At 44.5% G+C, this 14398-nt stretch overlaps 1 protein-coding gene across 8 annotated transcripts in view; it reads left to right on the top strand.

Annotated features, from left to right (window-relative positions):
• Nucleotides 1–14398, top strand: part of igsf9bb (immunoglobulin superfamily, member 9Bb) — a 110584-nt gene that overhangs the window by 76927 nt on the left and 19259 nt on the right. For all 8 annotated transcript variants that reach the window (XM_018755302.2, XM_018755304.2, XM_018755303.2 and 5 more), the window contains exons 13-17: nucleotides 3938–4113; nucleotides 4984–5210; nucleotides 10609–10693; nucleotides 11380–11541; nucleotides 12767–12812. In XM_018755302.2, coding sequence (XP_018610818.1) covers nucleotides 3938–4113; nucleotides 4984–5210; nucleotides 10609–10693; nucleotides 11380–11541; nucleotides 12767–12812 — 696 coding nt within the window. The remainder of the gene's footprint in view (nucleotides 1–3937; nucleotides 4114–4983; nucleotides 5211–10608; nucleotides 10694–11379; nucleotides 11542–12766; nucleotides 12813–14398) is intronic.

Here is a 14398-nt window from a genome sequence, read left to right on the forward strand (position 1 = left end):
ATATGCCATAGTAATAAACATATCATAAGATGAGCCGTTCTAACATTTCACAACTGATTTAACCCACAACGTTTGATAGGATGAACACTTCCACAGAGTTTTAATGCAGCGTGAATAGAAGTAATGTTTTTTCAGTGTCCAAAACCAAACCTTCATGTAACGGTCTCGTTTTGGTTTTAAGTGAGTATTACACGTCGCATCGTATGGCCTAACAGCTGTGTTTGTCTAATCAGAGAAATTAAGAAGGTCACCTTGGGATAGTTAAGACACACTGTTTATCACACCAGGACTTATAAAAGGACATGTAATGGGAGGTCAAAGGTTAAGGGTGTATCTGAGGGAAACCAACAGCTGGTTCAGATATGAGTACGTTGAGTATTGCCGAAGAAGGTGGGGGTGAAGTAGCTCCTTGGGGGGTCTTTTGTGAGAGTGACGGGCTGCACCTTGCTCCCTTCTGTTCCTCTTTCTCCTGGCTAGATCTGCTCTAGTGCTTCTGCACAGCTTTGCTGCCCCACCCGCGCTAGTCCCGCTCTTCGATATTCTGCTGAATATCAGCATTCTATAGACCCCCTGGCCATTCCTATAGAATGGAAACCCACCTGCTTTGCACACGTTTTTGGAAGGTATGTGTGGTACGGAAGGGAACTGTTTTCCCATTTGGCTGGTTTACATTAAATATGTCTTCTGAAAGTTCACCACCATAGAGGGTGTTGCCATCTGGTGTACTGTAGATGCAGGTACCAGGGGGAGCAGTTCAAGTCTGGTGTTTCTGATGAAGTGGCAAAGATGTTTCTGGATTTCCCAGTTTTTTCACAGTGAGTGCATCGTCACCTCGAGTAGATCATTCATGACCTGCTTTGGAGTGACACCCTTTCGGGCATTTAGGTCTCTCTTTGCCTTTGTCTCTGATGCTTGTTCTGTAGCGAAGTGTCCCTGGGTTGTAGGCCTTTCAGGGCACTGCTGATAAGGGATGAGGAGAGTGACCCTGGGTAAGGGGATAGCGTGAAAGTGTGTATGTGCGTCTACGTGCGTCTAAGGGAGCTGGGGTGGTGGAGCTGGGGACAGAGGACAGCGTCAGAATGCAAAGAGAGTTCTGGGCTGCAGGGGAGATTAGGAGGGAGTGGCATTCTCATTTCAAGGTCTTCTAGTAGCGGACACAGCCAGGTGCATGCTCGCATACACACAAACGCGCACACACACTCACACTGAGATAGGCAGGAATACATGTCCACAGACATATGTAAAACATAAACTGTCATGTACATAACTTAATGCAGAGTCGTACACACACACCCTTAGGCTCAAATACTCAAAGACCCACTCGCATGCACTTGCAGACACATACTCATGCACACACTCGCACCTCAAACAGGCACACATGCAGGATGCAAAGCAGTGTGTTCTGCCTTCTCCTTGCAAAACTCTGGTCTCTCATTCCCTTCGGAGTCTTCTGTCTCCTTGTTCATTGACTGACCCGTCATATCGGCTCTTGATTTTCCATGCAGAAACAATGTGTGTGTGTGTGTGTGTGTGGGTGGGGTGGCCTGGATACAGTCAGTGCAGCGGACAGGATCTCTGACTGAATCCTGCTGCGAGAGGCATCGGTCGAGTGACGGCCCGTGGACCCACACAGAATACCAATGCTGTCCTTCGCTCCACCTGCAGCCGTAAGCACATTATCTCCCCAGGCACGGCCACATACTGATTGGGGCACAGGGTCGGGGGGGTTATCTCTCAGCCCTTCTGTTCTTCCCTGAGGAGGGAATGCTCGAGTCTGGAGAGGCTCTTTGTAACAGACAGGCTGGAGATTAGGGGCATTTCCCACAGTGCAGTGCTGCACTGAGAGATGAGCCCCTTCCCATCATCATTAGAGAGGCTTCCTCCACAGAAGATACCCCCCCTTCATCTGTTCCTTTCTCATCTCTGATGCAGCAAAGCCAGCTGCAGACCTGGGCTCTGCTTCTCCACATAGGACCTGCCATTCCATTAGCCTCGTGACGCAACGCACTTGCAGAAACGATGAAACATCTATATGGTCATTGCCCGTTACACTAGGCGCATTTCAGTGCCAGATATCATCGAGCGACAGGTAACCTGATGGAAAGGACAAAACTTCCGATCGCTGTGATATGAAACCTCAGTTTACAAAGGGATCTCATTGGTCGAGCCACTGAAAGACCCTGTGAGTTTTTTTTAAAGACAGGAGTGGTGGATCCAGTCATCTCGCTGTCGGTCCACACCGGCGAAGCTCGTCGCGATACCAGCACCGCCCATCCTCTGCGTACGCAGCACCGTCCACGCTCCATGAAAGCGACGGTTCCCGTCTGTCCTCCGCAACTCGCCTCTGATGTGCCTTTCTGATATTTACACCCGCCCCCACCCCTGGACCTGTGCCGCTCTGACAGCTGCATAATGCACACGCCGACAGGAAGCACATCGCTTAACATGCGCACAATGGTACCATGCTGTGCTTTAAAATTCAAGAATGATGAACCAGGTTCCTCCCTCTAGAGTACAGCATATCACAGCAGACCATATGCGCCCTGTAAGAGCAATTTAATTTATCACAACCCATAATCCCCTTTCAGCCAGGAGCCCCCATCGTGGTCACTGGGGTATGTGCCGACTGTGCCGCTCCAGCGGTACCTGACCGCCAAGGTTAAAATGTGCCTGTGATCGCTGTACAAATCATCTCTTATCTTGAGCACCTCCAGGACGATACTTTACCACTTGTAAGTAATGACATAAATAAATACCCAGCATTTGTATGACTGTCACACCGCTGGACAGCGACCTAAAGGCCTGTGCACGTCTCATCTGTTCGAAGCTAAAAAAAAATTACATTGGCTGGTTTTTAACTGGCCTGTTACCCTAATGGCTTTAATGTAGGTTACACTTATTTCACTATTATGATAATTTCTTTTTGGCTATATACTCTAATAATAATAATAATAATAATAATAATAATAATAATCTGATTATAAATCTAACATGATTTTAAATGAACCATCACTGTACCGATTGTGTGCACAATTGACATCTAGGTGTTGGTACCCATCGCTTATCCTGGATGAGTGAAGTCAGAGGGTTGATGCTGTTACTGTGGCCTGCGCTGGCTATGAGTGCACTTTTGCGCATTTTGCATGCAGTGACCTGCTGGCTATTGAAAGCTGCGTGAGAACACATGCAACGTTTGCTGCTAATGGTGTCATCACAATGGCTCATGTGTGCTCAGTAGCATGCTGTCCTCCAAGGCTGTGTGTGTCCATGCAACAGTGTGCCATCAGTGCTATCTCTTGGGTAATTATGTGTGATCAGGTTACCTGCAATATTTTATTGTTCAGTTCATATATTATGGAGTTTCATAGGAGCTGTTTGACTGTCATGTCCAATATTTAGGTCATAGAAAGTCTTGATCCTGCTTAGCTCCTTGTGCCCTGACTACCCAAAAACTGTGAACTTCTTTAACTCAGATCAGAGTCCCAGTGATGTTCTGAAAGCTGCTGTCTCCCACTATGAAAAGATTCAGTGAAGTGAAAAGAACTGCAGATCTTCCATCATTAATTGTTAATGACCTTCTCCAAGCTGGACCTTTAACCGTGTCATGCATTACAGTATTTAAGAAAAAGAAATAGTGCTTTAATTAAGCTGTAATGTATTTGCTTTGGAAGCGATCCAGCTGGAATGGTGACTCGGATTGTGGTTTTCTGTGTAAAGTGACAAGTACTAGAAGACCTACGAATGGAGGTGGATGTCACATGGGTTTTATGTCAGTGAGAAATAGAGGTGAGAAACTTCTTTTTTTTTTTTTTTTTTAGAGTCCTTCAGTTAAGATGGGTGAAAAATTGTTTAGTGGGCTGTCGAGGGTCGGTTGACCTTCCTCCCCAGTGTGATTGGTGGGAAATGACTCCCCTGTGCTTGTACCGCTCCTCCCCAGGGTGAAGAGGGCGCAGCTGGGGCCTCACGACTGGCTCTCTGTGCCTGTGCCCGTAGCTCAGAACTGGCTGCTGGTGCATGGCCTGGAATCCGAGACGGCGTACCAGTTCAGCGTCCTGGCACAGAACAAGCTAGGCACAGGACCCTTCAGCGAGGTCGTCACTGTGAACACGTTAGGTGGGCGGGATTTCCGTCAGATGGGGCGGGTTCAATGACTGCCCATCTGTCACACTGGGTTATATGGTAGCTAGTCCACTTATTTAGTTTTTTTTTTATTATGACTAACATGTTCCAGTGAGAATTGTTTCACTGGCACCAAGACTTCCGAAAAGATAAAGAAAACTTGATAGAAATAAACATGCAAACAAGGATGCACAAAAGCAACTTTATTTTCCCCTCAGACCATATCCTTTACCAACCTGTGAAATGTTCATCGTAGTCAGTACCTGAACTTCAATGGACATTAATATACCGTACCACCATCTGCATCTAGCTACAAATTTAATTAATTTAAATACATTTTTTTTTTTTCTGAACCGCTCGTCCCATATGGGGTCGCGGGGAACCGGAGCCTAACCCGGCAACTCAGGGTGTAAGGCCGGAGGGGGAGGGGACACACCCAGGACGGGACGCCAGTCCGTCGCAAGGCACCCCAAGCGGGACTCGAACCCCAGACCCACCAGAGAGCAGGACCCGGTCCAACCCACTGCACCACCGCGCCCCCACTAATTTAAATACAATAGTATTAAAATAAATGGAATGGAATTAAATAAATTATTTTTAATCATTCTGCTATTTCCGTGTTACTTAGGTATGCTCTTACACATCCCCGCAAATAATCACACTGTACTGTATGGACTGTTTACATATTATTCATTATTTGTTCATGGAACCTTTTTGAAAATTTTCAGATGTACTTGGCCCTTAATGTTCTTATCTTTCTTAAATATTTGCACTGATTATGTTTACACGTAAAGGACATCATCCTTATGTAGTACTCCTGGACCTCACTGGCGTCTCTATCTTTCTGTTACGCTCTGTCTCTAGTATTTCCTATAAGTACCCCTGAACCACTGGTGCTGCTTACCCCACCAAGGTGCCTCACAGCCAATCGGACACAGCAGGGAATCCTACTGACGTGGATCCCGCCAGCCAATCACACATCGCCAATCGATCGCTACATCATGGAATTCCGCCTCGGTGAGAGGTGGGATGTTCTGGACGATGCAATCCCAGCTGGAGAAACTGAGCTGCTGGCTAGAGACCTTGTCCAGGTAAAAATGTCCTGCATCAGTTTTCAGCTGTTTGGCACTATTTTTTTCATACCTGTCTTTTCACTCTAAATCATTTTAAGTGAATTCACCCTGATCAGTGTGACAGAAGACAAACAAAGTAAGGAAAGTCAGAAACTTAAATTTTGTTTCTGGGAAAAGAAAACAGTTCTGTAGGATCTGTAGCATCAAAGTGGCATAAAAGGAATTACTTGAAAGTGAAAATCAGCTACTAACGGTAAGTATATCTCAGGAGTGCAGTTTTTATGCACATCTGTGGAAATGCTGCAGTCATGCCTACATCCTTCTGACTTGAAACAACAATCTCGATTATGACAGCAACCTAATATAAAAAAGTTATTTATTTTATTTATTTAGGTGGACCAATATATCTCCATCCATCCATCATTTTCCTGACTGCTTGTCTAACTAGGTTCGCGGTGGCAATAGGGAGAGCAGAGAAGCCCAGACGTCCCTGTCCCTTGCAACTTCCTCCAGCTCAACCCTGGAGATCCCCAGCAGCTCCCAGGCCAACTGGGAGATATAATTTCTTCAGTGGATCCTGGGCTGACCTTGGGGCCTCGTCCCAGCTGGCCGTGCCTGGTAAACCTCAAAAGGGAGGTGCCCAGAAGGCCTCCTTACCAGATGCCCGAACCACCTCAACTGACTCTTCTCAATGTGATGGAGCTGTGGCTCTACAATGAGTTTCTCCCGGATGGCCAAACTCCTCACCCTGTCACGGAGTGAGTCCCACCACCCTGTGGAGAAAACTCATTTCAACTGCTTTTATCTGCGATCTTATTCGTTTGGTCATTTCCCAGAGTTCATGACCATAGGTGAGGGTAGGGACATAGACCGACCGGTAAATAGAGAGCTTTGCCTTGTGGCTCAGCTCCCTCTTCAGCATACCAACCTCTTCATACTCGGCTGTAAACTGTTCCAGTGTATGCTGGAGACATCCATGTGAGGGTGCCAAAAGGACAGCATCATACGCAAAAAGCAGATACATCACCTTCTGGTCCCCACATAGAATGCCCTCCTGACCTCAGCTGCACCTTGATATCCTGTCCATGAAAACCCCAAACAGGAGTGGGGACAAGGCACAACCTTGGCGGAGTCCAACACCCACATTGAACAGGCTTGACTTAATGCTGAGTATGCGGACACAGTTCTCGCTCCGTGTGTACAGAGACCAAATGACCTGCAGTAGTGGCCCCGGCACCCCATACTCCTAAAGCACCTCCCCCAGAATTTCTTGGGGAACATGGTCGTAGGCCTTCTCCAAGTCCACAAAACACATTTAGATTGGATTAGCGAACTCCCATGTCCTCTCAGTTATCTGTGAGAGGGTGAAAAGCTGATCCACTGTTTCACAACCAGGACGGAATCCACATTGTTCCTTTTCAATCCGAGGTTCAACTATCGGCCGGAGCCTTTGGCCGGAAGCCTTTGGCCCTGACTCCTGTAAGGGAGGTACTGTATATCGCTTGGGTGTAGGAGTTCCTGAAAGTGCTCCTTCCACCTCCCAACAATGTCTTCATTTGAGGTCAGAGTTTCTCCACCTTTGCTGAGCACAGCCTGAGCGAGGCTCCTCCGACCCCATCCTGAGCTGCCGGAGTTCACCAGAACTTCTTTGAGGCCGACCGAAAGTCATTTTCCATGGCCTCTTCAAACTCCTCCCACGCTCCGGATTTTGCTTCTGCAACCGCAGCCGCTGCTGCCTTTTTTCCTGCCATTACCTATCTGAGTCAGGAGTCCTCAGAGCCAACAAGGCCCTAAAGGCCTCTTTCTTCAGCTTGATGACTTCCCTCAACCACCGGTGTCCACCAGCAGGTTCTTCGGTTGCTGCCATGACTGGCACCCACAAGCTTTTGTTGCTGCTGTGACTGGCACCCACAGTCGTTCCCAGCACACCCTCACTATACGCTTGGGTCTACCGGTTCTGTCTGTCAATTTTCCCCGCCATCTGATCCCGCTTGCCGCCAGATGGTGATTGGTTGACAGCTCAGCACCTCTCTTCACCCGAGTGTCCAGAACATGTGGCCTCAAGTCAGATGAAACAACTACAAAGTCAGTCATTGACTTTTAGCCCAAGGAGCTCTGATACCAAGTACACTTATGAACATCCTTGTGTTCGAACATGGTGTTTGTTATGGACAAACCATGACTACCACAGAAGTCCAGTAACGTTTCATCGTTCAGGTTTAGATGGGGCAAGCCGTTCTGGAGTGGGGTAATTGGGGAGATTTCTCAGTCGTTGCCAACGTGAGCGTTGAAGTCCCCCAGCAGGACTATGGAGTCTGTAGTTGGGGCAATGTCCAGATCCCCACCCACTCTCTCCAAGAAGTTTGAATACTCTGAACTGCTGTTTGGTGCATTAGCACACACAATAGTCAAAGTTTTCCTCTCTGCAACCCTAAGTTGCATTGAGGCAACCCTCTCGTCCACTGGGACAAACTCCAGCTGTCCGGCAGCCAGCCGGGAGCTTGAGAGTATCCCCACACTCGCCTGGTGCCTCTCACCCTGTGCAACTCCTGAGTAGGAGAGAGACCACCCCCTATCAAGGAATTTGGTTCCACAGCCAACACTGTGATTGGAGGTGAGCCCAACTATATCTAGTTGGTATCTCTCAACCTTCTGCACCAGTTCCGGTTCCTTTTCCCCCAGTGAGGTGACATTCCATGTGCCAAGAGCCAGTTTCTGCCGCAAGGGTCTGTGATGCCGTGTGCCACTCTGCCCACTCCTGCTGCCTGAAAGGCATTGCACCCAGCCCCCATGTTGGACCTTGCGGGTGGTGGGCCCACATGGACCCCACGTTGCCTTTTTTGGGCTGTGCCCAGCCAGGTTACGTGGGTTGCCCGGCCACCAGGTGCTAGCCCAGGAACACTACCCCCAGGCCTGGCTCCAGGGGTAGGTCCCAGTGATCCTATTCCGGGCAGTGTACACGTTGTACTCTTGATCCCTTTCATGGGGTTTTTTGGATTGTGTTAGTCTGAATCTTCACTCCAGACCTGTTTGCTGTGGGAGACCCTACCAGCAGCATACTGCTCCCAACTATATAGCTCTGGAGATCATACAAGCCCTTTCACCATGACCAGGCCCAGATCCAGCAAGGGACCAGCATATCTGAAATATACTATTCTCAGTATATGAATATATGAAATTGGTAGGAATATTAATGTTTCACAAATATTTCTTTATTTTCAGACTGTCCAATGTGGTTCATCATCAAAAGACCTGTAAAATCTGTAATACACACACACACGTTTTCGGAACCGCTTATTATCATTTAATTAAACATACAAATAATAGCTTTTGGGGAACACATCTTCTATGGCATAATTGTTAGGCTTTTCCTTTACATATTTCTATACTGAGTTTTTAAATAGCTAAATTTCTCTTTGTTTTTAGCAGACACGTTTGCAGTTTTGCCTTGTTCATTCTGCTTCCTCTGAATAGAGCACATCTGTGTTGACTGCTGGAGTTGCTGAAGTAATTGTCCCACGTGGGACTTTGGACATGGTACAGTGTCCAGTGCTTTCAGCTCTTTCCTGACACCACTAAAATTTGCTCTTCGGTATGGGTAGAATTTTAGCCAAGACAGAGGTACCGTCTCCCCTCATGTAATGAATGCTCATAATGCGAGAATTTACACTTATGAGTGCATATAAACTATACCAGAAAATTTGCATAACAAGCTACCAATTCACACTTATGAGAAATACCTTAGGAGAACTGAAATCTTATACAAGCCTCGGTGATGCTGAAAATCTTACGAGGTGAGTAGACTTTCTCCTTCCCTCCCTCCGGAGTGGAGTGGATTGGAGTGTCTTCTACTCATTGCCACGTGACCACTGGCAAGTGTTTCTCAGAATTCTTTCGACTTTGCTTCATTGTATAAAACCATCAGCTGTTATAAGGAAAAGTTTTAATGAGACTCTTAAAAGAATTTTAAAAGGGAAAGGAAAGCGCCCACGCAGGGCATGCTGGGTAAAGTGAATGACTGTGTTGGGGTTCAGCGGTGGGTGGCCGTTTTAACAGAATTAAGCAAAAAGAAAAATAATGATGTGGAAGAATAAAGTCACAAATGACAGGACTACAGTCTTGAGTTTATCTGAAACATGTCTTTGGACTGTGGGAGGAAACCGCAGAAACAGAGGGAGCGCATACAGACCCCACACAGACTGGGTTGGATTGGAGCTCGTATCTGAACCCCCAGCCCAGGAGTTGCGTTGCACTCATTGCACCTCCGTGTCATCCCAAACACAGCAGTTAACACAACTAGCTGAAATTTAAAAAAAAAAATTATTCTGCTTAACAGCACATTGAAAACTTTGTGAGCTTTTCTTCTTTCTCGCTTAATAATTCAGTAGAAATATTTTGTTGTTATAAGGGGGTGCGGTGGCGCAGTGGGTTGGACCGCAGTCCTACTCTCCGGTGGGTCTGGGGTTCGAGTCCCGCTTGGGGTGCCTTGTGACGGACTGGCGTCCCGTCCTGGGTGTGTCCCCTTCCCCCTCTGGCCTTACGCCCTGTGTTGCCGGGTAGGCTCCGGTTCCCCGTGACCCCGTAAGGGACAAGCGGTTCTGAAAATGTGTGTGTGTGTGTGTGTGTATTTTGTTGTTATGATCCATATCAAATGAAGTAAAACAGTGTATAGATGACCCAAGTGATGAATTTTCTTTTGCTATAAAAAATTAACCTTTACCTGTATGATAACTCATTTGCTTTCTCGACACTGTTTTCACTAGAGGACTTTCTGGACCATGGTACTAAATGCTCATCACCACACATGTTTAATATTGCATTTTTTTTCCTTGCTTTAAATATGGATGTATTCATTATCTCTATGTGCTGCTGTTTCTGTGTTGGTATGTTCCAGCACTGATGGTGCTAATGTAAGAAGGGAAAATAATAGTAAGATAAATGATGAGAGGGAAAAGGGACAGAAAAAAGAATCAGGGAAAGTGTCATATGTAAGTCATTTTGAACATGTGGGTCTTAAGCCTGGATTTAAAGGTGATCAAAATAGTTAATGATATTCTGACCTTGGATTTGAATTACATTTAAAAGGTAAGGCAGGGATTTTGTGTGTTTGGTGATGAAGATGGATTCACTAATTGTGGTTCATAGTATTTGTTCTTGTCATGTAAATGTGGATATTAAGAGTTTGATTTAGAACTCAAAATGTGCCTTACTGGTAGGAAGTCATGATCCTGAGGCAGTAGGGAGAACCTTCTGGACCCTCTGTGACCTTGTACTGGGTGATTCCTGAGCTTTGAGGGGATGATGGTGTGTGTGTGGGAGGACCCAGCAATCTATCACTTTTGTGTTACCTGACAATGAGACCATGTTAATTGTTCCCTACAAGTCCATTGTCTAAAATGGGTTACTCTCACCTCAGGAGTCATGGTATGAATTCCGAGTGATGGCCGTCATGGAAGACCTCATCAGTGAGCCCAGTAATGTTGTGGGAGTTTCGAGTACAGGTGAGGTTTTGAAAACTGTCTGTGTCCATGGTATTGGCATTCTAAAAATGCCTGGTTGACTTAAATTTAATGTCGCAGTGCCTGCCTCATTATATTCGTAATAATTAAAAAGAATAAATACTGTTTGCCTGCAATCTATTGTGAAACACATAATCATCAGTGGCGGTGTCAAAACAGATTTCATTTTAGTGTGCTGGAATTAGTGAGAAATGTACGTATAGATATTTTGCTTTTTTTTTTTTTTTTTTTTACAACTCCATATACTCTGCTGCTAAACATTGCAGAGTGGAAGCACTTTACTGCCCCCTACTGGGTCACAGTTAATTCTGCTTCCTTTTTATTAAAGTTTGAACATCTTGAATTCTAATTGTTAAAATCGTTGTATTTGGAATTGTTTTGTGCAAAAAGAATATTTTACAGCATAAGAAAGTAAATCTAATACAATGCATATTATTGGGATTTTTTTACCTCTGCTTCCATTTTATAAAATGTGAAATTGTTTTGAACAGTCTAGTAAACTCATACATTTTTTCCCAGTGATCTGAAAAAGTATAACTAGTGGTAGAGGCAGGTTTTTTGAAGATTCTGTCCTGAGGTCACAGTGCTTTGGGGTGTCTGCCTTTTACTTGCAGCATACCTGCGTGATGTTCCCTTGTTGTACCGTGTGCTCTTTGCTCTCCACGCAGATTTCTTCCCACCCCCGGAGATGGCGGACGAAGGTCTGGCTCGGCCTGTGGTAGCAGGCATCGTGGCCACCATTTGCTTCCTGGCGGCGGCCATCTTGTTCAGCACGTTGGCCGCCTGCTTTGTCAATAAGCAGCGGCGGCGGAAGCTGAAGAGAAGGCGAGGTGAGTGCGCTGTGCTGCTCTGTCAACACTGTAGTTGCTCTTTTCAGGAGGATAAGCCCACTTTCATGTATGAATGTCAAATACATTGAATGTACCGTATATTGTGGGTTTTGTGTTCTTGCAGAATGGCCTTTCACCCCATTGCCTCGCGATTCATTGGTTGGTAAATCTATGTACCAATATGTATGAATGAGTCAAACTTAAAGAATTATTGGCATTGGAATTTAAATTAGTAGTGCTATATACCAGTAGCCTTTCTTTTAAAGATTCTTCTTGTGTCGCTGTGGAAAGTAATCTTGCACTTACATATTTTTTCATAGTCTTACTCTGTTTTAGCTGAAGTAGTTTTTGTTGGGTTTTAAGAGCACCAACTTTTTGAAGCTCATTCAGAGATAAATAAAACATGTTTTATCGCAACTGAACGTGATTATTTCACATTTTCATCCATAGAATACCTCTAATTGCTGTGAAATGCCAGTCTTGATGCCTGTACATGATCTACCAGCTCTGAGACATAATTAAACCTAAGCAACATCACTACTGATTTTTTTTTTTTGTGCTCTGTCTTACACTTGCTGAAGGAATAAGCACTGGATGGAATCAAAACTGTGTTTCTCCCCTCAGCAAAGATACAAACATTATATTTGTGTTGGAGATAACGTTTCTGCGATTCCAATGTAATGGCATGCTGCGACATTTCTGCGTGGCACAGTCGATGTGCAAATAATAGAAGGGTGCCCACTTCAGTGAAACACTAAAGGCTTACTTCCTGAACAGGTCTTGCACTTTATTAATGGAGTTGCAGGTGCTCAAAATTGCTAAACAGAAGATGAAACCCCTCTTTTGTAGTTGCTGAGTGTGAGCAGGAGTGACATCGAGCTTATTATAGCAAACTGTAAGTCTATGTTCATCTTCAAAACCCCTGACTCGGCCCAAGGTAATTGCAGATTCTTTTAAAAGTTACTGGGAGAAAGACACGTTCTCTTACGGAACGATAAGTGTGGTGACTTCACATTGACGTCAGCTCTGTCTCCGCTGGTTTCAACAGTGTGCCAACCGCTGCATCTTAAAGGCCTTTGTGCCGCAGGCTGTGATGATGGCACTTAAATGAGTTCGAGAATGTAATAATGGGCATTTTACCAGTATTTCAGTGTATCGACACCCTTTGCTGTGCTCTCTTGAGGATTAACCATCCACTTTGTACTGTTTCTGTCCTTTTTCTCAGATCCCCCACTTTCGATAACGCACTGCAGGAAAAGCGTCGAGACTCCGTAAGTAAAATCCAGTGGCTGTTGTTTTTTTCCACGCAATTACAGGTTACGCCAAGGCAAAAGGCCATCAGCTTCCCACCACTGCAGCCTGCTGCATCCTTTAGTTGAGGAGGCCTGGCTGTGGTCACATCCCTCACTGATTACTGGCAAACAAACCGTTACCTGTACCCAGTGAGGGATTGGACCACATGCAGTCATGTAGCTGCTTTCTCTACCCACATCAGTAAGCTCATCATCAGTAATAACAGGCAGAGTTTCCTCATTTCTGAGGCTCAGTTACGGTCTGTTCTCATACAAAACATGGCGTTTTCTGATAAATAAAGATTTATATAAAATGTGCCACTTGCTGTGATTTCAGTGAGGCAAGAAAAGGAAACTGTGGAAAACTAATTTTTAGCCGCACAGTGGCTTGTCATCCTTAACTAATGCGCCGCACTTTTCGCGCACATTGATTGCCAGTGCTAAAAATTGTTTCACCTGCTTAAGAAAAGTAAATGTTATGGGCCAACTTTTTAAATTATTAATGCGTAACATCATCAATAGTCATTATGTGGTTCTGCTGTTGTTTTCATGCCATTGCTAAATACAACAAAAAATAAACAGCAGGATTGTGGTAAATAACATTAAAATTTTTGCTGCCTGTTTAAATGCAAGTACAGTTAGTCTCTACTATACGGTTCCCCATTATTTGTTGCTTTGCAGATACAGGGCAACTGTCGTAATGAGACAATTTAATTACACAGAAACATCACTAAACTTAGAGAGGGATGCATTTAAACTCAGAATGTTTACAAAGATGTGTTTATAGATGCTTATTTAGAAATGGTCCTTTATGATTGTAAAATGTATTTTTTGAAGAAAATGTACCGCTGTGATTCCCACCCATGAAGTGAGAGAGCACATACAACTGGTTTAAAGTGATGGTAAACCCTGTAAGTAATAAGAAAACTCAAAATATTCAGCGCACATATCCCATAAATAGGGAAGTTCAGTGGGAGCTTTTGGTACTATTTTTTTTTTCAGTACTGTACTGTGTTTTCTAAAGCAATCAGAACCTTTGCTCAGCTTTCAATACACTATGCTACCCTAATGTACATGTAACATTCTTAAAATATATCAAAATATAATACTTTTATTATTAAACCAATAGTATGACTAACAATAAGGATGAAAGTAGTCAAATGTAGTAATGATTAGAGGGGTAAAAAAAATATAGAAATGTAGTCATTTCACTCCCTGTATCCCATGTTACCCTCTGTCATGGAGCATCAGTTTGCTCTTTTTCTACAGTTAGTGTCCCACGTATGTACTCCTAGCATCTTTTTTTGCACAAAATATGGACTTTATAAGTACTAATTATGTAATTATGTTGGAAAAGTAGTCCCACTCTATATTACTTCTCTATTAGTAGCACTTTGTTGGTCAATATTAGTATTGCAGACAGGGGACCATCTGTATGAGTAAATAAAATCTAAAACATGTAGCAAACTTCATATTTAACATAACCTGAAAAAGTTCAAAATGAGTGCAAAAAAAACTGTCTTTGTTTAGTGATAAAAACAAAGTGATAAATTCTTTTGGATGTC

This window comes from Scleropages formosus, chromosome 4 (genome assembly GCF_900964775.1).
Source record: "Scleropages formosus chromosome 4, fSclFor1.1, whole genome shotgun sequence".
Classification (NCBI taxonomy): Eukaryota; Metazoa; Chordata; class Actinopteri; order Osteoglossiformes; family Osteoglossidae; genus Scleropages; species Scleropages formosus.